This window comes from Neopelma chrysocephalum, unplaced genomic scaffold, assembly GCF_003984885.1.
Source record: "Neopelma chrysocephalum unplaced genomic scaffold, ASM398488v2 Primary Assembly neopelma1_74, whole genome shotgun sequence".
Lineage (NCBI taxonomy): Eukaryota > Metazoa > Chordata > Aves > Passeriformes > Pipridae > Neopelma > Neopelma chrysocephalum.
In genome coordinates, this window is record NW_020897735.1 from 10,058,872 (window position 1) to 10,084,295 (window position 25,424).

A 25,424-nucleotide genomic window follows, 5' to 3' on the forward strand; every position below is an offset into this window, starting at 1 on the left:
GATCGCGTCTCCCGGGGGACGAGCGGCGGGACTGTCCCTGCCAGCTGTGGGCACGGGCGCTCCCTCGGCCGCGGGGCGGGCGGGCCGAACCACCCGGGGCGGCGCAGGGGCGGCGGGAGCGCCCCGGGCCGAGGCTGCCGGGGCCGGGCCTCGCCGGGACCCCGCGCCTGGGCCCGGCCCGGAGCGCCCCGGTGGCCTCCGTGAGACCCGGCGGCTCCGCCGGAGCTGGGTCGGCTGCAGGAGCGGCGTCGGCGGCCAGCCGTGGGGCAGAGCCGGTGACCTTGACCTGCTCTAGAATTTAATGTGAATTCTTGCTGGTGACGGTTAGAGAAGATAACAAATTCCCCTGTGTTTTGCGTGGTTTTCTGCTACAAGTGTTTGCGGCGTGGGTCCGCCCGACTGCCCTTTTCTCACCTGTGCTGGGTGCGTGGCTGGAGGTGTGATACAGGCTCACGCTTTACAGCGCTGCTGGAGCAGCGACACAGAGCTGCCTTTGTCTTGTGTACTCACCGCCTGCATCATCAAGGATTGCGAGCTCAGTCAGAAGTTTCTGGAGAGGTTTTCAGAAGTGCACCAAGCTTCGGTGTTTTCTGTGCGTTCCCAGAGCTGGGGCATTCTTGGCTTGGTCACAGTAACGCTGAAACCCGACAGGCCGGGCGTCAGGAGGTGTGCAGCTGCTCGGGCTAAAGCTTGGGTTTCTCCATCTTGTGTTTTATTTTAACTGCATGAGAACATGCTCACCTGTACTTCAGGGAGTCTGTGTGTTGTGTGGTAGATTGACTGTGTCATCCCTGTCACTGTTAGCTGAGATGGCCTTAGCTACTAGATGAAGGCTTAGCCTGAGTTTCTGGAGGTGTGAAATAAAGCACACATCTCTCTCTTGTACTGTGTGCTGCCCTGACAAAGTGAATCCCAGGCCCAAGGGTGCCTGTAGTCCCCAGGTTCATATCTGTGCCAAGATAGAAATAACTGAACTGAATGTCATTTATGTTTTGCTGCCCTGATGCAAGGTCATCTGTGTATGGAAACACTCTTCACAGATGTGTGTCCATAGTTAGAAGTGCTGTGAAGCAATACAGGGTCTCAGTTTTGCTCATACTGTGACTTCAGTTCCCGTTTCCATCCTATTCAGTCTCAATGTGTAGATTTTGTGGCTGATGCTGGGCAGGTGTCTCTTATGGGAGCCTGGGCGTGGGGGTGATTCCAGATGTGCCTTCGATGGGAGCAAAACGTGGCATTGAAATTCTGCCCGTTTGGGATGGTGGCCTTTGGGGCCCTGACCCCTCAGTCTCACTGTGCGCTCTTGTTTTTCTGAAACTGTGTCCTATTCCATGAACAGAAATAGAAAGTTGGCTGGGGCTTTGTCCTGTTCCCGGACATGGTGGGAGGCCCAGGGGAGTGGAGTGGTGTGACTCCGGAGCAGAGCGCTGTGCCAGCAGTATCCCTGCCTTGGCAGAGGGATGGAGTGACAGGCTGAGCAGACAGGCAAGGGTTGAAGCAGCGTGTCTGCTTTGGTTTGATGGGACCACTTCCCACAGACTGCAGGGCCTCAGCAAGCTAGTTGATAATTTTTTTCCAGTTTTGCCTTAGCTCGTACTTCTCTGCCTGTGGGAAGAGCAAGTCAGTGTCAAAGTGCAGGGCTTGTAGTTGGAGGAAGAAACAATAAGACCATTCTCCCTCTAAGTCCTGACTATTTAACTTCAGAGCTTGACCTGCTGTGCTGGCAACGTGATGTTTCTGTAGCAAATGCATCCAAAGGCCTGATCTGATCATGTACCCACCAGCTCTTCAACTTGTTGAACTTGTTGAAAAGGAATACTGAGAGCAAAATATGCTCTAGAAACTCACAATAATGCATTCATTTCTGAAGGCATGTTCTTCTGTGTATGTGTCCCAGCCAAAGCCCAGCATTGTGTGTGGTCAGTCACCTCAGTGGAGCCAGCAGAAAAGTATGCCTGGGATAAACTAATAAAGGCAGATGAACTAGCAAGAAAATGGGAGAGAGCAAGTGAAGAGGATGTAAACAGACAAACTTGGTGGTGCTGGGAGAAGGGGAGGTGTGTGTGACTGTGGATGTGGGCTGTGGGAAGAAGGCTGTAGCACAGCCTGGCAGAGTCCTTGAGGGCCTCTCCTACACCCTGGGACCCCATGCCTCCTGCCCCGTGGTAGGGCCGGTTCAGGGGGGTGGGAAGCATTTGGGATGGAGCCAGCAGTGGCGAGGCTGCGTGCCAGGAGTGCATCTTATGTGTCTCATCCTGCAGCCATCCTAAGCAGCTCTGCTGCGTGCTGCTTGGGGCTGGGGCTGGTAGTGTGCATGGACACTTTCTCTGGTGGAGGCACATCCTTTCCCTGCTGGCTTTGTCCAAGCGGCCCCACAGTGTTTTGAAACCTCTTCCTGCCCCAGAGCTCACATCCGGCTTCCCTGACTGCCAGGGCATGCTGGAGACTGGATGTGGCCCCACAGCTCAGAACGACCTCCAGGGAGCCTGCTCCCAGCTAATGGGAAAAATGTTCTTACTGTTTTGGGCTGTTCCCAGAATAACCTTGCAGCGAGCAGTGCGTGCAGGCCCTCGAGCAGAGCCAGGCACACACAGCTTAGTGCACTGGGGATGGGCCATCTCCTGGGCTGAGTGCGCAGCCACGGTGATGGTAGGTGGGCATACAGGTCAAACTCACCTTGTTTAGAGAGAACTTCATTAAAATAACAAGCTGCCTAATAGGAGTATTTATAGAATCCTGCTCCTTAATTTAATCTCATCTTTCACTGTTTGTTTGTTTGGGTTTTTTTTTTAAGTTCAAAGGCACGATAGAAAAGAAACCAAACTTTGGCGCCCTGGGGGAGAAGTGCACTGCAACTAATCATCTGTGTGATTGCCGAGCCAGAGACTCCCCTCTGACCTGCACAGAGTTCACAAAAACATTTATCCCAGTGTGCAAACTGATTGCTGCTTCTCCATATCTGTTCCAGATGCATCCTCAGTGCCACCCGCATGGCTGGCCTGGCGTGGCAGAGCCTGCCCGTGCTGCGGTGGCCCCGGCAGGTTTGCTGTCTGGGCAGGTGCTCTGCCCACTGTCCCTGCCAGCTGTGGGCACGGGCTGTGGTCTGAGCACCAGGCAGAGGAAGGTGCTGGGCTCGCTGGGTGTGGGCAGCTCGGCCGGGGCTGCAGCGGGTGCTGCTCGGGGCCCTGTGCCGGTGCCACCACGTCACCCTGTGGCTTCCGCCCTGGCGAGGAAAGCCCCGTGCCCAGCGCTGCCAGAGAGGGGCTTTGTGTGAGCTGTCACAAAGTGAGGATTGATGCCGTTTCCCCTCCCCCTTCTGTGCCGAGTGGAGCCCAAAATGGCTCCCACAAAGGTGCCCTTCTTCACTGAGGACGAGGTGCGGGCAGGCAGAGGGGGCTGCTCTGCAGCACCGTGCTGTTGGCAGGGCCACCCACCAGCCTTTCCACTCTGATGCCATGGATGCTCAGGGCCCTGTCCTCAGCCTTGCCCAGGCTGACCCGACTGCTGCTTGTGTTCCTGCTGGGGCTCCCTGCAGCAGGCCCCAGGGTGGCGAGATGGGGCCTGGGCAGCATTCAGCAGCAGGTCCCTGGCCCACATTAGCCTCGTTCATGCCGTCACTGCTGGGAACGAGGAGGCAATTCTGGGGCTCTCTGCCTGCGTGAGCTCTCCCAGGGCCTGAGAGGGTGGTACACAGACCCTCTGCTTCCCTCCCTGAGGTGACATGTCTGTGCCATCCAGCTACCCCTGCTCCCCTGCCTTTGTGGAGCAAGCCAGCACCTCATCAGGTGGAGGCTGGGGGAGCAGATCTGCTTCCCTGCAATGTGGCTGCAGCTGTGTTGGAACCTGCCGTGCGGTGTTCTGAGCATGCTGGGGAATATCGTCACTTACCTGGGTTTTGCTTCAAAATGGCCTAAGAGAAGCTTGCATCAGCATTCATTATCTCCCAGCTCCTCCCCATGTGTAGTAACAAGTCATGGCACTATTGAGAGCGACTTGGAAAAGTTTCAGAAAACGTGCATGAAGAACAGATTGTAATCTCTTTGTTAAATTCATATGTGTTTGTTCCATGCTGCACATTTTAGGCAATGGGCTCTGGATTATTTGCAAGGCATCCGGCCGAACCGGTGGGGCAGCGCAGGCAGCAGTGTGGGGTCTGTTGGGGCTGTGCCAGTGCCTCCAGTGTTCCTGCCATGGGGTCCTGTGCTCCTTGCCTGCCCTGAGGACAGGGAGCCTGCTGGGAGAGGAGGGTGAACCCCTGCAGCTCAGGCTGTGCTTTGGAGCCTTGGGCTGTGTTGGGTACAAAGAAGGTTTGCTTTGCTCTGTGCGTGCTGGATGGGTGTCCAGGTGCCAAAGCAGAGCTCTCCTCTCTGTTTGGTTCAGCAATGGTGTTTGCACCATTACTGGTCACTAGTATCTGTTGTTTTGGACTTAAGTGGACTGGCTGTTCATGTGACATTATTATTATTTACATAGGGCCCAGACTTGCTCTTTCTTATTGCCTGCAGCACGATGTTTGTTCAGACTGGGCACTGTGAAGTGTAAACCCAGGTCCCACTGGCACCAGCACTCACCTCTGCCTTTTCTAGAAGCAGTAAGTAACCAGCCTTCTCCATGGCCCAGAAACGCTGGGGTTTGATTGCTCTGATGAGGGAATTGAATTAGGCAGTGCTGGTTCACGGCTTGTCTGGCTGCAGCAGTGATGCTTGTTTACACAAAGCACTGCCCTTTTATCTCAGGGTGCGTGGGGGGCGGTTTCCTGGGGCATTCCTGTCTGAAAGCCAGAGAAGACTTGCCCTAACTGGCTGCCTCTGCAGGAGACCACATGCTGAGGCAGTGGCACCTTTTCCCATCCTCCTCCTCAGCGACTTGTTTCAGCACCTCTCTTGTCCTCTTCTCCTGCTTCCTGCAACAGCATCTCTCCGAAATTGGTTGGTCTTACCTGCTTTTGTCCCCTCTGCGTATCTCCCTCCCCTGACGTTCTTGGTGATGTGTCCCTTTTGGAAGATGCTCAGGCCTCCTCAAGGCCTCTGTCTGCTTTGCACCAGCCCACCCTGTGCTTCCTCTGTGTTTCCTGGTGTCGAGGCTCCCTGCGGCCGGTGCAGTTCTGCATCCAGTGCCAGAGACATCTGTGCTGCTCTGTGAAAATGGTCTGGCTCTGGGGGGTGTGATGGGACTGAAGACTTGTGGGGGAACCCACAGCATGTCTTAACACCCATAGTGGGTGAAAAGCCTCCCTCTGAAGCCATTAGGAGCAGAATTCTTTCTGCTTAAAATGACAGAGCTGCTTCAACCAGCCCGCCTTGGGGTTGAAATTTGTTCTCTGCTTGGGAGGGAAGATATTGGGTTTTGCCATCATTGCTAGATGGAGACCAGCCCATGGAAGCAACAAAATGAGTCTCAGAGGCTGCCAGCCCAAATTCCAAAACTATTTGGCATTGCACAAATGTACCCTCTTATCAAAAGCAAATGAAAGTGCAGAAGGTGTGTCTGGCCTAATCCTGTGTTCACCTTGGCCGTCTGGTGTGTCAGCACAGGCACTGTGGCATGCATGTGGGCTGTTGGTGCTCTGGCTTCTGCTGGGGTGTGCTGCCCAGCAGCCCTTTAATTCTGCTCCTTTCTTCCAGAATCAGTCCATAATGCCTGAGGTGCGAGACCTCTCTGATGCCTTGCCCGAGCTGCCCATGGATCCCATCACAGGCGTTGGTGTGGTCGCCTCCCGGAGCCGAGCACCCACGGGATATGATGTAGTAAGTAGAGCTGTTTGAGCTGCTGCTGCTGCTGCTTGTGTCTGCACTGACGAGGCTTTACTTTGCTGGGAAACAGCATCTCTTCCAGAGAGAGCTTGACTTCAGATGGTGCTGTGAGAAGTCATTTGGTAGCCAGCTGCCCACCTTTCAGCCCACAGCACTTAGTGCTTCCCCTCAGTGGAGGGTTGTGGGTGCAATTGTGCACTCCTCTGCCACTCCAGAGGAGCTTAATTACCTGGAGGAGGGATTTTCAGAAACAGCTGGCCACTGTGGCATGCAAATTTAATAATCCTGGTAATATTCATCCTGAAGGAGTCCTAAGTATTGCACAAATTATATCTCTGCATAAATGGATCCCTCATCAGCTGTTTAATCCCAAATATCAACACTGCACAATGATGATGAGAAGCTCCAGAATGGGAAGCAAAGAGTGTTGCATCCAGATGAAATTGCAAGGATGATTTTGATGGGCAGAATGCAAACCTCTAAACTAAGGTTTGGCAGGAGACTGGCAGCAGGAAAAGGCGGCTGGATACAGCAGAGATGAATGTGTGTGGATAAAGGGAGGTCACTGTTTAACAGCTGCCTGTTCTTTGGATTAGTTGCTGTGTAACCAGCAGCAGGATATTTCTCCCCATAGATTAGTGTCCCAAACTGTGAAATACCAGAAAATGCTGACCTTGCTCGGGTCTATAGAGGAAGATTTAGCCTGCTTGCCTTTCTGTGTGTTCTGCTCCAACTGTGCTACATCACACCTTGGGTATCCAGAGCTGCACAGCTTGCGTGGTGGGAGTGGAAACCAGCTGTCTTGAGGCTTTGCTCACAGCTCTTCATTGCTGGATCATTGCATCCCTTGTTCAGTGTGAAGGAAGAAAATGGATCAGGCTGCCGTGACTGTGGACATGGGCTGTGGGAAGAAGGGGGGGAATTGTGAAAAGGTGCCTTAAAGACCTGGGAGGTTTTTTGCATTTTCTGTATTTTTCTGACTGCTCATTACCTGTGTGAGCCAGGCTGTGTAATTAGCTGCTTGCCCTGATAAAGGAGCATGGGACAGCGTGAGAGTTGTGATAACAGAATTGCATTTTGCCTAAGTGGCTGGGCAGAGAGAGCGCTCACCCCAGATAGCCTGTCTGTGGCTTAATGGGGAGCTGCAGTTCAAACTAAACAAGATAAAAGAATCTTCCTGTGGCTTAATCCAATTACGGTGCTGGTGTAATAATGCTGGTGAATGTGGGTCGCTCTCTCCTCGGGGCACAGCGAGGAGCTGCCTTTGCTCTGGTTCTGCTGCCTGGGGGTGTCTTGGCAAATGGGCCACAGGTTTTTTTCCCCCAATAGTTTTTTAATTCCTCTGGAATCTCCATTGCCTTTGTGTCTGTTTAAAAATCAAATGCGTTACTGGCTCTTTGAATGACTGGCCAGGCCTTTTTACAACTGAAGGACCAAAGACTTGATTTTGCCAAAATGTACAGAGTGTGCCTGAACTTAGATTCCTGAAAACCTGACCAGACTGGCAGGTCTGTCTGGGTGGGGAGGAGAGGTGGGAGGCAGGAGCCTGGGGTAGGAGAGAGGTGTGGTTCCTGTGTTCTTTGCTTCAGGCTGAACGCCAGCTCCTTGGTGGGGTTTGCTCTGGGCAGCTCCCGAGTGAGCTGCTCACCCAGGGCTGTGTGGGAGCAGGAACAGCCCTGACTCCACTGGAGCAGCTTATCACCCTGTGGGGCAGGAGGTTTAGAGGGCCTGCTTTCCAAAGGCCTGGCTGTGGTAGCAGTAACCTACTCTGATTGCTGTGCAGCACTTGGAGGGGGTGGGCTGGGGGCAGCTTCCTTACTGTGTGTCACTCTGTCAGGTCCATCTGTTTGTAGCACGTGGGTAAGGAGTGACTTCCCTCAGCTCCGTGAGGAGAAGGACTGTTTCTTGTGCCTGGTGCACTGTGTGCCCAGTGCTGGAGCCGTGTGGTCTGTCTGACACGTTCCTTGCCTCTGAGCCAAGGGAGGACTGGGCGAGCTGGGGCTGCCTGTCCTGCCTGTCCTGGGGTGTCTGCCCTCGGCTCCTGTCCCAAGGGCACACTGCCCAGGCATGGCACTGCTTCCAGGGGTGCAGGGCATCCTCCTCGCTTGTGGGAGCCCAGCAGGTGATGCAAGAATTTTCCTGTTTTATATTGCTCTGTTTTCTCTCCCCGTGAGTTTTCTGACAAGTTGGTGCATGTTTGCATTCTCCAGGCTTGGAAAAAGTCTTCAGCAGGATGAGGCAGAGCAGAGCACTCAGGGCTCATTGCTGGGGATGTTGCCTGTGACTGTTGCATTTCAGCAACTAGAATTAGATATTTGATATGTTAGAATGGCAGGGCTGTTCCTAAAAATGGATGTGGTGTGGGTTGGAGGTTTTTAGGTTTATTTATCGTTAATTTGGACTGTGACAGTGGCAGGCCTCTCTCCAGAGGGTTAACAGTGCCAGTGCAGGGGCCCTTCAGATGCCTTGGACAGCTGTGATCTAGCTGTGCCCTGAGCAGTGAATGGTAGAGATGTTATCAATTGAAGTGATATATGTCCACCTCAAAAATGTGCTATTGTTGTAAGTCATGTGAATTTCCTCAAGCTTACAGAAGTCAGATAAAAAGTTCATTTGACAGCAAGTTGTGTAGCACCAGTTTTGGAGTTGCACATGAATCTGTTGCTGCTTGTTGATTTTTGAGCATCTTAACAAAAATGGCTAGCACAAAGAACTTGAACCATATTAATGAACAAAGTGATGAAATCTAGGTCAAGTCCCTCAAACCATTTCTCACAAGGGCTGGAGTTCAAGCTGACCATCCCTATATGCCAGCAGTTTTCCCAAGCAGATTATTTTCTGAATATATTTTCAGCAGGACTGACTCTACCTGTAGGGGAGGGAGATGCATGTGGATTTTACATGTTCCTAAACTAGCACTTCAGGAAAGAGCTGAATTCAAGGAATTCAAATAAGGAAAAAAATCCCAGCAAAATCCTATTCTAAAATGTGACTGTTTAAAAATCAGGCATGTTTCTTTGCAGAGGCCTGAATACAAAAGCTGTGTGTTGTACAAGGGCTTGAGCTGAGCTGGGGCTGCTGAAATGTGGGGAGCAGCCAGTGCACTTCCCTGCTTGGATCAGAGCGTGAACACATGTCTCTCTCCCGTACTTGCAATAATCAGGGGCCTTGTCAGCACACAGCTCTTGCTTCCTATGCCCTGTGCAGTCTCCACTCAGCTAAACGTGGGTGCAAACAGTGGCAACAAATGTCAGCTCTTTGTTATCGGGCTGCTCTGGCACCAAGGGCTCACTCGGTGAGATTAGACTTGGAAGAGCTGCAGTGGAGCAGTTTGCCCCATCTGAGAGACATTAGGAAGAAGTTAAGCTGTGCTTCTGCGGAGCTTCGGACTGTGCTGGAGTCTCCTCTTGGGAGACATTGGTCAGGTGTCAGTCTGGTGGGGTAATCTTGTTTCTGCCACCCTTCTCCTTGTGTTTGCTGCCTTGTCTCCTCTCTTACTTGACAAAAAACCTTTTGGGACTGGAGCTCTAACCAGGCTGTGCTGTGTGGGGAGAGTGCCCTGCTGCTGAGAGCAGATCCCTTTCCCAGCATACAGTGCTGCCTCCTGCCCACTCCTGGAGTCAGCTCCCAGGTCTCCTCCTGCTCGTGCCGTGTCTGGTCCGTGGAGGGTGCGGTGCCCGTTCCCTTCCCTGCCGTGTCCGTGTCCCTTTGACTGCACGTGAGGTGTCATTGCAGACGGGTGTTTGCAGGGTGCATCCTCACTGCTGCTAAAATCCACCAGTGACTGGGGCTTTCCTCGTCTGCTGGAAGCAGCTTTTTGGCCTGAAACCAGAATTCCTTGATGGCTTTCTGTGAAAATTGTCTGGAGATGGGGCAGTTTCTGTGCTCTGTCTCCACAGACCCTCGCAGCGTGCCTGGTGTGCCCTTGCATGGAGGGTGGTAATGAGAGCCTCAATGTGCTGACTTTTCCAAACTATTGTTTGGAGACTGTAACCCAAGTTGCTGTTTCCTCATTAGAGTAGCCTTTGTCAGAGCATCTTTAATCAAGGGGCTCCCAAGAGACATCATTTTTAGAACTTGCTTTTATACCTCCTCTTGGAAGTTCTTTGTGCTGCACCTTGTGAAGAAACTAATGAGATGCTGTGAGAGTTCGGGCTGCTGTTAATTAGGAGAGGTCTGAGGAAGAAGTACTGCACATATATTAACTTTATCTTAGCTCACGTCTCCTCTCTCCCTCTGTCTCTTCTTTGCAGGTTGCACAAACAGCAGATGGCTTGGATGCTGACCTCTGGAAAGATGGCTTATTTAAATCCAAGGTCACACGGTACCTGTGCTTCACCAGATCATTTTCAAAAGAAAATGTAAGTCTGTTTGCTGAGTATCTGCATGATTTGCATCTGTGCCTGGTATGCTCTTACCCATAAGATGATTCATTTTATGGAGCCAATTATAATTCAAGCAGGCGTTTCGCTGAGTTTGGGTGAGTCAGGAGGCAAACTGCAATGGCAGGATATTTGCATTTTGTCTGTGTTCCTCATGGAAAGAAATTGCTGACAAAATCTGCAATAAAAGCAGCAGAAAAGGGAACGTTTGCATTTCAGCAGCCCCTCACACTCATGTTTCCTGCTGCAGCAGTGGGCACTGCACATTCATGGTCATGATGGATTTCTAACCCAAATTACCTTGAAAAACAAAACCTGGAGGTGGTGTTGGTGAGGGAAATGTTAGTTTCTGACTCCTGGGGCATCCCGGATATTTTCTTGCAGGATTAGCTTGCTTTCTTTGTTGTTTTTGCTGCGATTCTTGAAAACGTGCCCACACTGTGCATATGCTGCTATATTGTTTTAATCTGATGTGAGTATTAAGCGTAAGTTATTTTGTGATTAGTGGCAGTTGTCTGCCCACACTTCTGTGGAGGAGAGGAGGCTGTGCAGCGAGGGCCTGATGCGTTCTGCTGTGGTTCTGGTTGAGGCTTGTGTGAAAACTTCCTCTTTTCTGGGGGAACTATTGACTTCTGCAATGAATGCACTCCATCTAGTGGGTAATCTTGCCTTTGGTCGTGGCTTGGATATTCACAGAGACTCAGTTGTCAGGAGCTGGAGGTACCATTTTGTACTTGTGCTTTCACCGCAGTGGGAAGAGAAAAGTGACGGCGGCTTCAGAGGCTGCTCATGGGTCCTGACAGGAGAGCCTGGGGCTACCAGTTCCCAGCACTTGACCTTTATTCCATCTGCTTCCCTGCCTGCCTCTAGATATCGCTTCCTGGAGTAGATGGACAATAATTGTGCTTTTCATTCTGGAGTACATGCAGTCACAGGAATAACAGCCCCAGAATAGGCAGGGAGGCTATTAAACAGAAAGGTTTCTGCTGATAGGAATATTAGGTGTATCTGTGGCTACCTGAAATGTGATGTTGTCAGAAATAATTACAGGACAGTAGCAGCTGCTGGCTGCAGAGACAGTGTAAATATCCTCAGCTGGTGCCTTTTGGGCTTTTGGCAGGAACCCTGGGCTTGGTGTGATTTGAGAGTACCTTCCTCATATTGATAAGGCGTGAATTAAAGCAAGAGCTTCCCTGCCACTCAGCCCTCTCTGGCCACAGGGAATGTGATATACTGCCCTGTTGAAAACCTCCGAGAGTTAAAGGGCCTCGATTCCCTCGTCCAGAAGGAGGGGAGGGGAGAGGCTCCTTCTCCCATGGGCACTGATGTGTTTCTGCACTTTGGGTTGAAAGTTTTACATTCAGGGGTTTTTTGTGTTTACCAAAACACTGGGAACTCTGAAGAACTGGGAACTGAAGAACATGTTGTAGTTAGCAGAGTTAATGCACCTCAGTTACCTGGGTTATGGCAGAGCCAGTCTGCAGTGTCTCTTTAGAAGAGTCATCATTCTCAACAGTTAACAATATCCGAGGATTACAAGGCTGTTGCTGTATTTGAGAGTCATGGTGGGGAGGTCCCAGATGGTGGGTCTCACAAGCAGGGGGCTTTGTCCCCTTTTCTCCTGTGCACGTGGCAGAGCATCAGTGCTCACTCCCAGGTTTCCAGTAGCTACTGAACTCCTCTCAGGCACCTCTCCTACCTGTCTGCTGCCGGTGGAAGAGTGATTGGTGGTTCAGCTGAAAGTTGCCACTGATGTAACACAGCCAGACAGCTTGGATAAATAAAACATGAAAGATGAATCAGCAGCAACCACTTCATCTGCCGTTTGCTGTGCCAGGGCCGTGTTAACTGACACATTCAGGCTTGGCAGCACCCAGCATTGCTCTGAGCTGCCCTGGCCGTGCAGGGTCAGAGGTGTGTGGGGCTGCCCAACCTCGGCCTCTTTACATGAGCACAGGACGTGCCACACTCGTGTCTGGTGGGACAGGGCTGCAGGTGTGCTGGCCCTCCTGCTGAGGAGCTGACCATAAAATGCAGGACCTCCAAAAAATAAACACTTATTTCAGAGCCTGCAAATTTAAATATGTTTTTAAATAGTTCAGTGGAATAATCAGAGAGTAGAGGTTTGCCTGAAAATCTCTGCCAGATAAAAACTAAAGGAGATACTTAGCAGCCAGTAACAGTAAAACTCACTGATATGGTTTGATGGCTTGGGATGAAATTTTAGTTGTTCTGTATTGCATTTCTGTTTGTAAGGGCTGTGCAGTAGCTGAAGTGTGTTCTTCTTCCATACGTGAACCCAGAGTATTGGCAGCAGTGCTGGCTTTAATGAGAACTGCAAAAAAAATCTGGTCTCCAAACCATTGTGGAGGCTGTCACTTTGAATTGTGCTCTGAGCTCTTCAAGCCTTGATTAATAGGATGAGGCATGAGTTCAGAATTCACATGGACTCCAAATGAAGTTCTTCATTCCAAATGGCCCGTGCTGTTTGGAGCTAGAACCATGTCTGTTCAGTACTAATTAGCTAATGCACGTAATAATTTTGGCTGTGTCTGCATGAGCCATCATCCTGTGATGCTTTCTGCTGTTGCTGTTGTAGGTGTAGAGTGTCTAAGAACTGAGGTGACCAGCTCAGTGGATGAGTTGGTGGAGGTGGTACTTTGAACTGCAGTTTTCCAAGGCAGAGAATTTGGTTGTGCTTCCAAATATCTGGAAGCATGGCAGTGGATGAAGTGTTAAAATCTTGAATGCTGAAAGTATCTCCTAGTCAGTCGTTGTCTGGTTCCTTCAGAGGGGACCATTGCAAGGGTTGGCTTGGTACCATCTTACCAAGGTGCTTGGACAAGGCATCTGTGGTTCAGCAGGGGGGAGAAGCTGGGTTTGATTCTGGTGACCTTGTCATAATCACGTGTTTCTTTTTTCTCTCCAAAGAGTCATTTAGGCAATGTCTTGGTTGATATGAAGCTCATTGATATCAAGGACACTTTACCTGTGGGCTTCATTCCCATCCAGGAGACCATCGATACACGTGAGTTGATATCTGTTCTTGCCTCCTGTTCTGTGGAGGAGGGCTGTGCCCCAGGCCATGGAGGGCTGTGTCCCAAGCAGAGGGTTGCTTTTGGCACTGCTGCTCTCTGGATTGACATATGCCTGTGTAGGGGCAGCTCTGGGCTGCAGTGAAGCAGTTTGGTTTCCCTGGACTCCTCAGGCTGTTTAATGGGACTGCCTGGCTGTCTCCATTCTCCTGCTGGAGCCCCACGGCTTTGAGGCAGGAAAAGAGAGTTTATTTTTTCATTTTGAAGAGTGGACTGGGCCTAGCAGGAGCAGAAGGGTGTTCACAAATGCACTGAGAGGAAGGGGGTGTGCTTGTGGTGCTGTGTTCGTGCTCACCCACTCTGCATCTCCCACCCTGAGCGAACGAGGGCCCATGTCCTGCCAGGTGGTGCTGAGGGGGGTGAGATATGTTTGTGCTTGCTGAGAGAAGGCACAAGTGCAGTGTCCAGGGGGAATACCAGTCTCATTTCTGCAAGGCAGAACCGCTTCACTGCAGCAGTTAAGTGAGCAGTTCCCAAACAGTGCGTTCAGCTCCCCTGGGACTCGAGGCAGCGGCTGCTGGAGCTGTGTCTGGTGCCAGCCCTGTGCTCTGCAGCGGGCACCGAGGGCGTGGGGCTGGCAGGGGATGAGCCCTCTGGGAGCGGAGTGTGAGGGGATGGCAGGACACCAGCGCTGGTGCTCAGTGTGCAGCTGCTGATCACAGCAGGGCTGTCCTAGTGTGTCAGTGATGAAATCCAGCCTAGGAACGAGCAGAAAGGGGTTACATGGGCCTGCTTTGCAGGGAATCTGGGGCTGCAGCATTGGAGGATGGTTTTTTTAGTCGCTGCAATCTGGTTCTGGTTGGAACCTGTCACCTGGAAGCAAAGGCTCTGCAGCCCATTCCCCTGGGTCACTCCCTGCCCCTCGAGAATTCCTGGGCACATGTGGTGTGAGAGTTATTGGCTTATCCTACTTGCTCTTGGGAGTGCTGGGCCTTACTGTGTGCTGCTGCAGTTTCTGTGAAAGTCCTGGTGGAAGGGTGCAAGGGGGCTTTGTTACTGATTTGAAATGCATTGGGTTGTCACCCCACAGTCTGTAGAGCAGAGGCACTGCCTGTGCCAAGGAAGCAGTGCATATCTCTGCCTCTGTGGGCATGAATGAACACACTTCGATTGACTGTTTATAATAGGTTTACTTAAAATTAACTCTGGCTAAGCATGTGTAACTACTGAATCCAGCTCCTAAGCCACATTTGCTGGAGACTGCAGACTCCAGCCAAGTGTGAAAGAGAGCACAGACAAAAGCAAATACTCAGCTTTGTACTTGTAGAGAAAGTCAAATAAGAGGCACTGATTTTGTTCAGAGTTAGATTTGAAGTTACAGGTGTCTCTGTGTTCCTCTCAAAGTGGCAGCTGACTTGCAGTAAATATATTTAATACAGTACTCCTTACTAGGTCCTGAGAAAATTTTCAGGTGCGGAAGCCTTAAACCCTGGGCTCCTAAAATCAGTTTTAGGCACTTCAAACAGATGCCCTGGTTTTTCAAATCAGGGTAAGAACTAAACTTCAGGGATGCAGGTATTTACCATCTCCAAAAGCAGCACTGTAACTGCAAGCTGCATGCACAGATGCTGTATTGGCACACCTCACACTGTCTGTACAGTTAGTGATGCTGGTGCAGCAGCACATTCCAGAGGCTGGGATGGATTGCTCTTCTCCCAAGGTGTGGATTACAAAACAGGAGGAGCCTACAGAGACAGGGCTGCTTGCCATCTGTTGGAGTGAGAGCATTATTTTAAGTTAGAAGATATTTATTCATATTAAGCTGAAGGGTTTTTGTTTTGCAGGCACTTGTTTGTAGTTGCTGGTTGTTTCCAGATTTTCATTCAGCATCTGCTCTTTAGATTTTCAGTTGATCAGTAGACTTGTGTCCTGCCTTCCAAGTGCCTGCATCCAAACAGGAACCTCACTGGGTCACCCTGAGCCTCCTTAGGGTGAGCTGGAGCAGTGGTTTCCAAGCACTGTGAATCTGTCTCTCTGTGCCAGTGCCACCTGTGGCCACAGACTGCCCCAGAGCTGGCTGTGGATTGTGTCTGCATGCAGACAGACAGCCTGCAGATATGTGAATTCATTATACAGATAAGCCTGAACTTTGATGGGCTTGAGTTTTAGGTGATGGATAACATGGAAGCAAGTGGAATTGCTCCATGACACGTAACAGAGAGGGCTGTGCAGCAGGTTCACACCCCCAGAGCACAGGGCAGAGCAGCACAGCTGCCTCATTGGAGGTCTTGGCAGTTTTGCTTTGTGAATCTGGTTTGTCCTTATGAAGAACCAGGGCAAACACTGTGGGAGTATCATTTCCATGCCTGCTGCCTGCATCAGGAGGTGTCACTAACACTTGGGATGTGTGAGGTTTGGGCAGACAGCTCTTACCCTCGACCTCTCTGCACGGTGGGCTCTGCCTGCCCCTCCTCGTGGTGGGGATGACTGATTGGAAGCAATTGACAGAGTGAACTGACCAGTTGTGCTTCCAGGGACATTCCTAGAGAGAATGCTTGTGAGAGGAATGTATAGGTACATCTGCCCAGGCCAGTGAGGCAAACATTACCTGGGAAGGAGCGAGGGAGTGCAAGAGGCATGTGGAACTGGAGGGCAAAAGGAGATCTGGTTATTGTGGTGCCCATAACACATCTCCTGATGAAACATTCCTCACTGAATGGCACTGCACTGACTGGTTTGCTGACATGTGTGTTCTTTGGCACCAGTTCTTACCATAATTATCTGCCTAATATGTTGAGAGGCAATAAATAACATTATACCCTAATCTTGCATAAAACACACCCTGTGTTCTGCATTGTTTTTCCAGAAGAAATAGCTTTCAGAAAGAAGAGGCTATGCATTAAATTCATCCCTCGAGATTCTACAGAGGCAGCCATCTGTGATATCCGAATCCTGGGAAGATCTAAACAGGCCCCTCCTCAGTACACGTTCATAGGGTGAGTAACCCTCACTCCAAGGCTGTTGTTGTAAATTCAGTTGTACCAAGGCAATGCACCCTGTGTTCCTGTAGGTACTGAGCAGTAGTTTGTAAGAGCTGAAGCTTGTCCTTAGAAAAGTCCAAGTGAGTACAAGTGTTGCTGAGTTTAATGCAGGAATTAATTCATTCTCTTTTTTTCAGTTAGACTGGCTCTCACTGACTGAGGTGTTTGTGAAACACGTCAGTGCTTGATGCTCATGCAGCATTTGTTTGTGGCACTGATCCTTCTGTGCTGGTTCCCCAGGGAGCTGAACAGCATGGGCATTTGGTACCGGATGGGCAGAGTGCCCCGCAACCACGACCCCGCACAGCCCGCGGCCCCTCCTGCCCCAGCACCGGCTTCCACCCCTGCTCCCAACCTGCCAAGGTAGGTGTTCTGCATTCCAGCCATTCCTGCTTGATGCTGTGTGGTGTGTGGTTACTAACCTTGCCTGAGAAACCAAGACCAGGGCACTGCATTCCTGTGGAATGATTGTGGCACGATGAGGGAATGTGCTGCTGTTGAAGTATTCGCCTGCTGGAGGTTCCTTTGTCTGTCATTGTGTAAAGACACGTGGATGGAGAAGCTAGAAGAAAAAAAAAAGCCTGCAGAGGAAGGGAAACAGCAAACTGCACCTTTCCTTTGCTTCAAACTATGCAGGATGTTGTGGTTTCCAACATGTATGAGTGGGCCAGAGCTGCAGCCAGGCCAATTGCCCTCCTTGAGCAGAGGGAGGGAGGAGCATTCATACAGACTTTATTAGGGAAACAAGTTTTGCACATCTCCAGATCAGTCCACTCATGGTTTGAAGTGCTGGCTCTTGGATTTTTATTTTGTTGGACCTTACTGCTGAGCTCCAGTGGTGCAGCTGACACGAGCCCCACTCATCTCGTGGTGACTGGTGGGAGCAGCAGTGCTGGGCAGGGGCTGGCACGGGGTCTGTCTGGGCTGTTCTCCTGTGTTATGGACCATGTTTGTGTGTGTGTATGAACGGAGGTGCTGGTGTGTATGTTTGCATATGCCAGTAGTCTTGTATTGACAGCTTACTTGCTGGATTTCTCCGGGCCAAACCGTGGTGTTAAGCCCCAAACCATCCCAGGCAGAGGTTGAACTGAGCACTTTGCACCCCTGGCATTGATTCCCTGTGAAAGCACAGCACCCAGGGTGAGTCAGGGTCCTGCTGCTGAGGCTCATGGACTGAGTGGGGCCAGGCCATTGCTGGGCACTGCGTGTTCTCCACGGTCCCTTTGGGCTTTTGCTTCATTAGAAGAACTTGTATTTTTGCACCAGGCATTTGGTACACTGCAGGTACCTTTAGAGTATTACAGGAACTGTTGAGAGCTGGAATTTCAAAAGAGACAGAGGAGAGAAATTCCAGGGTAATCAAAGGTCATTGTTACGAAGGTCATTGTATCACATGGATGGAAATTGCTCACATCCTTTGGAGTCTTGATTTACAGATCATTTCAGAGTTATGCTTTTAAACTGCTGTAAAATGCTCCCCAAAAAGATATCAGGTGTCTTTTTAAGGCAGGTGTGTACACTTGAGACATTTTTCTGAAGTTCTGCTGGACACAAGCTAGAGGCCAGCCCAGGCCATGTGAGATCAGAGAGAAAGATGTCTTGATTTTAAAGCACAGATCTTCTTTTTCTGTCAGCAAGAAATTCCTGTCTGGGCAGATTTCCACAATTAAAAAAAAATTAACATAGCAAGAGAATGTCAATGGCAGTGCTTAATCACTGAGTGCAGAAGGGTCACTTTATGGCTGAGCAGGGAAGGCTGCAGAACAGTGTCAGAGCTGTTGGAAACAGGGCCAAAATTAGAGCTCAGAGCATCAGTGACAGTCTGAAGTGTTTACAAGGCTTATATATTTTATAACCTCTTGTTGTACAGTTTATGGTTTACAATGGCTCCAAGGAAATTGGATCAGTTTTGTTTTACTTGCCAAATAAAGCAAATGTCAAAATAGTCAATATAAAATGTATTCTAATTTGGCTGAGTTAAACCAGCCAGTGTGCAGTGGAATAATTGAATGTTACATTAATGCTTCCTAGTAAAACCCACCTGTCTGTAGCCAGCTCCACTCTCACACCCTGTGTGTGATTTACAGGTAACTTTTACACCACCAGCCTGATCATTCAAAGCATCTTTCATGTCTGGTTTTTTTACTCTGATTATTTATTATCCAATATATTTTTTAAGAAATATAAATGTATATAAAGGTGCATCCTGCAAATATTTCATTATTACAGGGAACACAGACTACTTGAAAGCCTCTTTTAATACTTTATCAGCAATGTGGTGAGTTGCTCAACACAGTGTTTGTGAAAGATTGTAGTCACAAGTAACCTCTTATTTTTACCTCACCGTAGAGAGAGGAGATGACACTGGCAGCCAATTTGCTGTTTTGTTCCATGTGGATTTATCCTGACAGGAACAGCAGTGAGTTGTTCTGAAGCTGCCTCAGTGCTGAGGGAGAACTGGTGAGCAGTGCCACATGGAGCACTGTGCAGAGTCTGACGTTGGGATGGTAACACATCTCAGCTGCTTTCCTCAGTTGCTGTCTGGCATTACAGAATAATTCTAAATCAAGATGGTGTGCCTGGGTGCTGCAGAACAATTGGTAATGCTGCATATAAGCTAAACCAGTAAAACACACCAGTGTTCTGCACAACATAACCTTCCCAAATGGAAGAACTTTTTACTGTGGGAGATGTTTATTTCTGCACCAGCCCCTCTGATCTGTGGTGTAAGATGCTGATGGCAGTGAGTGGTGGCACATCAGAGGATGGTCATGTGTCAGAGGTGTGACCTCCACATCTTGCTGCACGTCAGCAGTGCTGCTTCCACTGCTCCTGTCACAGGGTTATGGCTCAAGTCAGGGCTGCACAAGGAGAGGCTTTGTTTGAGAGTTGTGCAGGACTGCAGATGGTATTTTTTAACCACTTCTTCTCCTTGGTGTTTTCTACTGCGGGCACCTGGCTCAATGGCCTCTGAGGGCAGCCCTGGCACACCCTGGTGAGGGTGGCACACTGTGCTGTGGAGCAGGGCCGTGCCACTGTGCAGGCATGAGGCTGCTTTCCTTCTTTTCTCTCCAAATCCTGCCACAGCTTCTTGGCACTAATAGCAGCCTGGAGAAATGCACTTGCAGTTTCCTGTCCTGCTGCTGAAGGGTGGCTTTTGTGGGCTCACACCAGGGAGTTGGATGTAACTTCCCTCAGTACCTCTGCTCTGTGCACGAGGCTTGTGCTGCGTGGGAGCATCGCTCTGGGGAGCAGGAGGGTGATCCTCCCCCAGGAGAGGTGCTGCTAACAGCTGACTGACCCTTGGCACACCCTTCACCCAGCCTGTGCATCCAAGGTTGCCAGTGCATGGGTGGGGAGTTGAAGAACAGCACGTGTCACAGGTGTTTGAGCAGTTCTCTGGCCTCAGCCCTGCCATCCCTCAGGCTCTGTTGGAGTGGGCTGGAGCAGGATTGGTGGGTGATGTTCTCCTCTTCAAGTCCAGGTCCAGCAAACCTCAAGCTGTTTTGCCTTGCAGCTGCCTGTGCAGTGGCTCCATCCCAGCTGTGGTGCTCTGAGCACTGGGTGGCTTTTGTGGCTCAGGAGCACATTCCTTCAGGAACCTCTGCCACTGTCACTCAAAGAGCCTCTCACAGTTTGTCAGCTGTGAGCAAGATGTCAGCCAGTGCTGCCAGAGTGTGTTTTACAGTGACAGACATAATTGCACTTAACTTTTGCGTGGATGTTATCAATCTGTGACGGATACTTTGGGAAATGGAGCACTCTGATTGCAGATGATGTGTCACAGGTGTTTAATCTCCCTCTTGGAGAGACTTGGGATTCAGTCACAACTTTTATTTGTAGATGTCAGGTTTTGAAAATGTAGATTTGCACTGACCCTGAGAATCATTCAGTCATTTGGTTTGTGAGGCCGTCATCCAAAAGGTTAATGGCTTACCAGGGAGATCTGGCTGCAATCTACTTGCATTCTTCTTGTGTACTGGCACAGCCTTGGTGTGCTGGTTCAGAAGGGCAGAGCTCCTTCCCGGGGTGCCTGTGCAGGTGTTCCGGACTGCCCGGGCTGGAGGGAGCTGCAGGCGGGTGCTGGTCCCACAGCAACTCCTGTGTGGCCACAGGGACCCGTGCTGGCCTGTCCAGGGGAGATGGTGGTTCCTCTGGACTCTGCCCCAGTCTGGGCAGCCTCTCCCTGCTCCTGCCTCCTCCTGGGCCCGGGCCCAGCGTGCAGCAACTGTGCTTTGGCTCGTGCCTGACCCTGGGGCTGAAAACCCACAGAAACAGCTCAGCCCTGGCAGCTCTGGGTCCCTCCTTCCCTCCCTGCGTGGAGCAGATCTGTCTGTGCCAGTGCTCAGGTTTTCAAACCCTGCCCTGGCAGAGCACTGCACCAGGGAAGTGCCACTTTGGCTTTGCTTAGTAGATAGCCATTGCCCTGCTTAAATCCCTGGAATAAGAGCAAGATGTGTGAATTTTCCTCCTGAGCTCCCAGCTACCTTTTCGTTAGTTAAACTGCCCCTCCTTAGAAAAAGGAAAAGATTTGCTGCTGTTCTCTGCTCCCAGTAGAGCTTCATGTTGAGGAATGTAAAAATTAACTTGCTAGGCAGAGAAGTCTGATTTTTCAAATCGATTTATTAAGGGTGTTTGAAGCTGGTGGTGTAAGCTTGGGAAGGGATCAGTGTGTGGCTTTCTGCTGCAGGCTGATGATGTGCAGTTGTGGCAGGTCCTAAAAGCAGCACAAACGAGCCGGTGAGGAGACCAGAGCTGAGGCTGGGATGTGCCAGCCTGGCTGTGCAGTGGAGTAATGGAAGGGAAGTGGGAAATCTTCTGCCTTCCCTATTTTTTAAGTAGCTACCCTATTATTTAGAAATAACTATATTAATTTTTTCTTTAAGGCATTTAAAATAGATTTTTATGAAGAGTCCATAAGGGAAAAGGTTCCAGGGTTTCAGTGGTTTTGTGCTCTGGTGTAGAAAGAAGCCAAGACTTGAGAAAGCTGCCGTGGCCCGGGGGCAACCACTGTCAGCGGCCTGAGGGCCAGGATGCTTCCACAGAGCCATGGGGATCTGCCTTAAATCCCTCATCTGAACCAAATGCTGCCAGATAAAGAGTACTTTGGGATGGATGTTTCTGGTGTGACTGGAAACTGCTCTGAGAAACGTTGTGAGTGGGATCCTTTCTGCAAAGCGCTGCCTTGATGGAGTTGCCTTTTCTAATCTGTTTCATCAGGAGAGCTCTAAAGTACAACCACCTTCTGACTTGCAGCTAGTCATAGAATCTTTTGCACTGGAAAAGACCTATAAGATCAAGTAAAAAATACAGTATAGTAATTATATTATTACATGTTGAATATATTACTTGGCTTGAACGCTCAAATCACTTGCATCACGAAATACAGCACAACATTCCTAGTTTTTAAATTATGTACTTACCAGAAGCCAAGGATGGCATAAGGACTGAGGTTACATCTTAGCAGCAATGGATGAAAAGCCCTATGAGACTGAAGCAGTAAGTTGAATCCTGGCAGAAGTGTTTCTGTGGATGCTCTCTGTGGGGATGGTGAGGAGCAAAGTGTAAGGATGAAATGTCCATGATGTGCACAGGCTGTGCAGATCTGAACATGATGGTTTGGGTGGCTGAGCGAGGTTGGCACACGTTTCTCCTGAGTCTGGTTCCCATAAAGGATTTGTTATGAAACGGCACTGACCGTGTGGCTTGGATCCAGCTCAGCTGGATGAAGACGTGCAAAAATTGGTCACGGTCCAGTATGTTTTAGTGGTAGAAAAAGATGATTAGGAAAAAATGTTTAAACAATATAGTTGGTTTCCAGGCACAAGAGTCCCTTGCAGTGGCTGAGAAGGAAAGCCATGAACTGTAGTTAGAAGGATCCTGATTTATTTAGCTGATTTTTGAGAATGCATTGAAAAATTTGGGGAGTGCTCAAAGTGAAGTCATTTTTCTTTATACAGCCCTATTCTTGCTATATGGCATTATTCCTGGAGGCATGTTTTTTGGGGGCATAGCATAGGGTTGTTAAGTCCAAACCAAAGGTATCCCCTTGGAGAAGCTGTACTCTGGGTTTTTAAATAAGCCCTGCGGGGGTATTGAGCATTTTTTCCTAAAAGTTGTGTGTTGTCTGCTATTTACTGTGATCTCTGCCACTGCTGATTTGTAATCTGCACTTTCACCCTGAAGTGCATGTGGCTGTGTTCAGATATTTCCTTCTTTAAATCAGTCACTTTCACCATTTTCCAAAACACTTCTTGAGTTTATTGCTTTTAGTGAAGTGTTTGGACTGTCATTATTTATTACTGGCAAAGTGCTGACAATGTGCTCTTCCCAAATGAGTCTTTATGTGGAATATTTGTTTAGCAGGTTTTGCAGGGGAAGCGTCAGAGTTCCCGTGGGCCAGGCTGTGCCTGTAGCACCCAGGAGCTGAGAGCTCTGCTCGGGCAGCAGCCCCACCACCCCCTGCCCCTGGGAGGGGCTTTTCTCTGTGAGGGGCTTTGCGTCGTGCACGTGAACCCGGGCTTTGTTGTGCTGATTAATTTGACAGAATTTAAAATCCTAACCGAGGAAGCTTGTGCCGTGTGTAATTTATCTTGTTGGAGTATTTCTGCTGTTTGGCAATTTTTCCCTACTGCTTCATTATCTGAAAACTCCTGACTCTGGAGAGCGGCTGGTGAAGGATGTGGAAGCCGCGCGCTTCCCGCCGCAGCCTCCCGAGACACGGCGCTGCTCAGCTGAGACAACCACTTCATAAGCACTTCGTGCTCGCAGTGCAAGGTCTCAGTTCTTTGATGCAGCCTCTGCCTGTAAGGATTTAATGGGCTGCAGCTCAGACTTCCAAGCGGTGTATATTAAACTCGTTGGGTTTTTTCTATTGTTTGGCAGCTGCTCTGCCCTAGTTACTCACGTCCTCTGATCTGAATTAATCCCCGTGTAGAGGAAGCTGCAGGAGCTTCATTCTGCATTAGGCCCAAGCGTTTTGGGTTGCCAGTCTGCAGGAGATCATGTGCACTCCTGAACATCACTGGGGTCTGTGTGTTCAGCCAGTGGCTGCTCTTGTTTGATGGGGAGTGTGACATCACCCCTGTGGTCGTGGCACGGGTGTCTGGGGAGGGGACACGGGGGGGCATGGAACACATGCTGCCTTCCTCCCTTCCTGCAGCTGGGAAAGTTAAACGGGGAGATCTGAACGTGGAAAGAATTGCTTACTCCCTTTTTCATTCTCTCCTGCATTTGGGCTTTTATAAAATCTGAATCTGGCACCCCCAGTTCTCATTGACTTTTAGGAAACAGGATATTTTAGTAGCTTGGAATGAGATGAAATGCTTGCAAAGCCCATATGTTGCTTGTTTTAGGGAAGGGGTCAGGAAGGTTTTAGAAAGTATTTAAGTATTTGGTTTACACGATTAGAATAGATTGTCTGGAATGAAGTCCATTACCCGAGGTGATTTTTGCCTCGCAGTTTTGGTTTTCATTGCAGTTCTTTGGGGTATGAGGTAGGTGTTCTGGCAGCACAGCACCCCAGCACAGTCACAGTTAAGGGCTGTGAATAAATACTGTAGCTGGGATCTGGCCACTGCCAGAACCACAGATACCTGCTGGGTTGTGAGCTGCAGTCTGGGAAATGCCTCCCGGTACAGCAGGTGGTTGCCAAGTCTTCTGATGTCAATCTGTGGGATCCCAGCATCTCCTTTCTTAGAAATGGGCCTTTTCCAGTCTCCATAGGCAATGCTTTCGAGTTGGATTACATTTCTTGAGAGAGCTGCAGCCTGATACTAACTCATTTTAGGTGTGTTTTCAGCCATCTACAGCTTGGAATGTAATTGTTCTGTCCTCAGTTTTTCATGAGGCGTGATCCTTCCATGATCATTGATTATGGAAAACAAGGTCCTTTTTTTTTCCCATGAGACTGAAGGGTTTTCCGTTCTGAAGGTCATTGTGAAAGAAACAAACTTTGCTGCCTGGTGGTTCAGATACTGCTCTGGGTGCCACACTTGTACCACCCGACTGTCACTGCTGGGTCCAAAGCCCATCTTACCATTGGGCTTTTGCTGTGCATTGTTGATATTTTTATATGAATTATGAAGCATCCTTTGATATCTGGCATTTCCCCTTGTGATCCTCTGTTCCTTTTTATGAGTACTTGCCCCCTCACTTCAAAAGCAGTTCATCACCTTCCTGCAGACAGTTCTTAACCAGTTTGGAACTGTCAGGCATTCCTGGGCCTGTTTTATGTGAGTTACTCTCCAAAAACATTCAAAAAGTGGCCATAATGTGCACAGACCTCAAATCCCCTTCACCTGCACGTGAAAGATCTCATCACATGCTGACTTCTTCTGTGGACTTGCTGACTAAAAGAGCAACTGAAATGAAGAGAATGATTAAACCTGCTCTGTCCTGAGCTGTTGCAGTGGGTTCATCCTAAATTGCCTGGAAGTTATTGTATGCTGGAGAAAAATATGTTTGGCATTGAAGCCATGCTGAAGCAGTGTGGGGTTGACTCCAGCTCTGGAGGGACAGCCTGGAGCCCTGTGCTTGGCCCTGCCAGGACCGTCCAGTCCTTCTGCAGCACCAAATCACCTCATGGCTTCCTTTTGGGGAGGAGGGAAGCTGCTTCTGGTGACAGTTCAGAAGGAAGATAATTGGCATGGGGATAGTTAATGCAAGTTGCCATTCCTTAACATCAGAGGTTCACTAAAGTACTAATAATTACTGTTAATATCTTGCAGTGGAAACTTTCTGAGTAAACGAGCACTGGTTGAGGCAGCGTTTAACGGCCGCTGCTGGCATGATCAGAATGCAAATAAGTGTTATTAGCCTAATGATTTTGCTGTCACCACGGTGTGCAGCAGTAGTGTTGTGAATATGTCATGCAGTACCCGTGAATTTGGAAAGTGTGTCAAAACACAACTTCAATTAGTTTGCTCTAATTATGGCTCTAGAGAGTTCATAACTATATATCACTCCTCATTAAAAGAGATTTTCTTGTATGGATTAATACAGCACATAAAGGGGTGTTGGAGCGATGGGAGGCAGGGCTGTGCAGAGGGAGGATGCCCATGGGGTGCTGGGAGGTGGGGCAGGTCTGGAGCAGTGCCAGGGTCCAGCCCCATCCCGTGAGCTGCTGGTGCAGGAGCAGAGCTGGGACACCTCCCAGGCAGGAATGGGCAGCTGTGCCAGGTCAGCTGTGGGTGGCAGCTTCGGTGTCCCTCA

The 25,424-nt window shown here is 49.8% G+C and overlaps 1 protein-coding gene across 2 annotated transcripts in view; it reads left to right on the forward strand.

The window, feature by feature from the left end:
- The window catches only part of MVB12B (multivesicular body subunit 12B), a 61,596-nt gene that overhangs the window by 5,055 nt on the left and 31,117 nt on the right, over positions 1-25,424 (forward strand). Inside the window, exons 2-7 of one of the 2 annotated variants that reach the window (XM_027687483.1) lie at positions 4,474-4,591; positions 5,625-5,747; positions 10,007-10,114; positions 13,067-13,163; positions 16,037-16,166; positions 16,452-16,574. In XM_027687483.1, coding sequence (XP_027543284.1) covers positions 5,637-5,747; positions 10,007-10,114; positions 13,067-13,163; positions 16,037-16,166; positions 16,452-16,574 — 569 coding nt within the window. In that variant the 5' untranslated portion in view covers positions 4,474-4,591; positions 5,625-5,636. Of the gene's footprint in view, positions 1-4,473; positions 4,592-4,621; positions 4,929-5,624; positions 5,748-10,006; positions 10,115-13,066; positions 13,164-16,036; positions 16,167-16,451; positions 16,575-25,424 lie in introns of those variants that run through there. The other variant, XM_027687482.1, reaches the window with a different exon arrangement.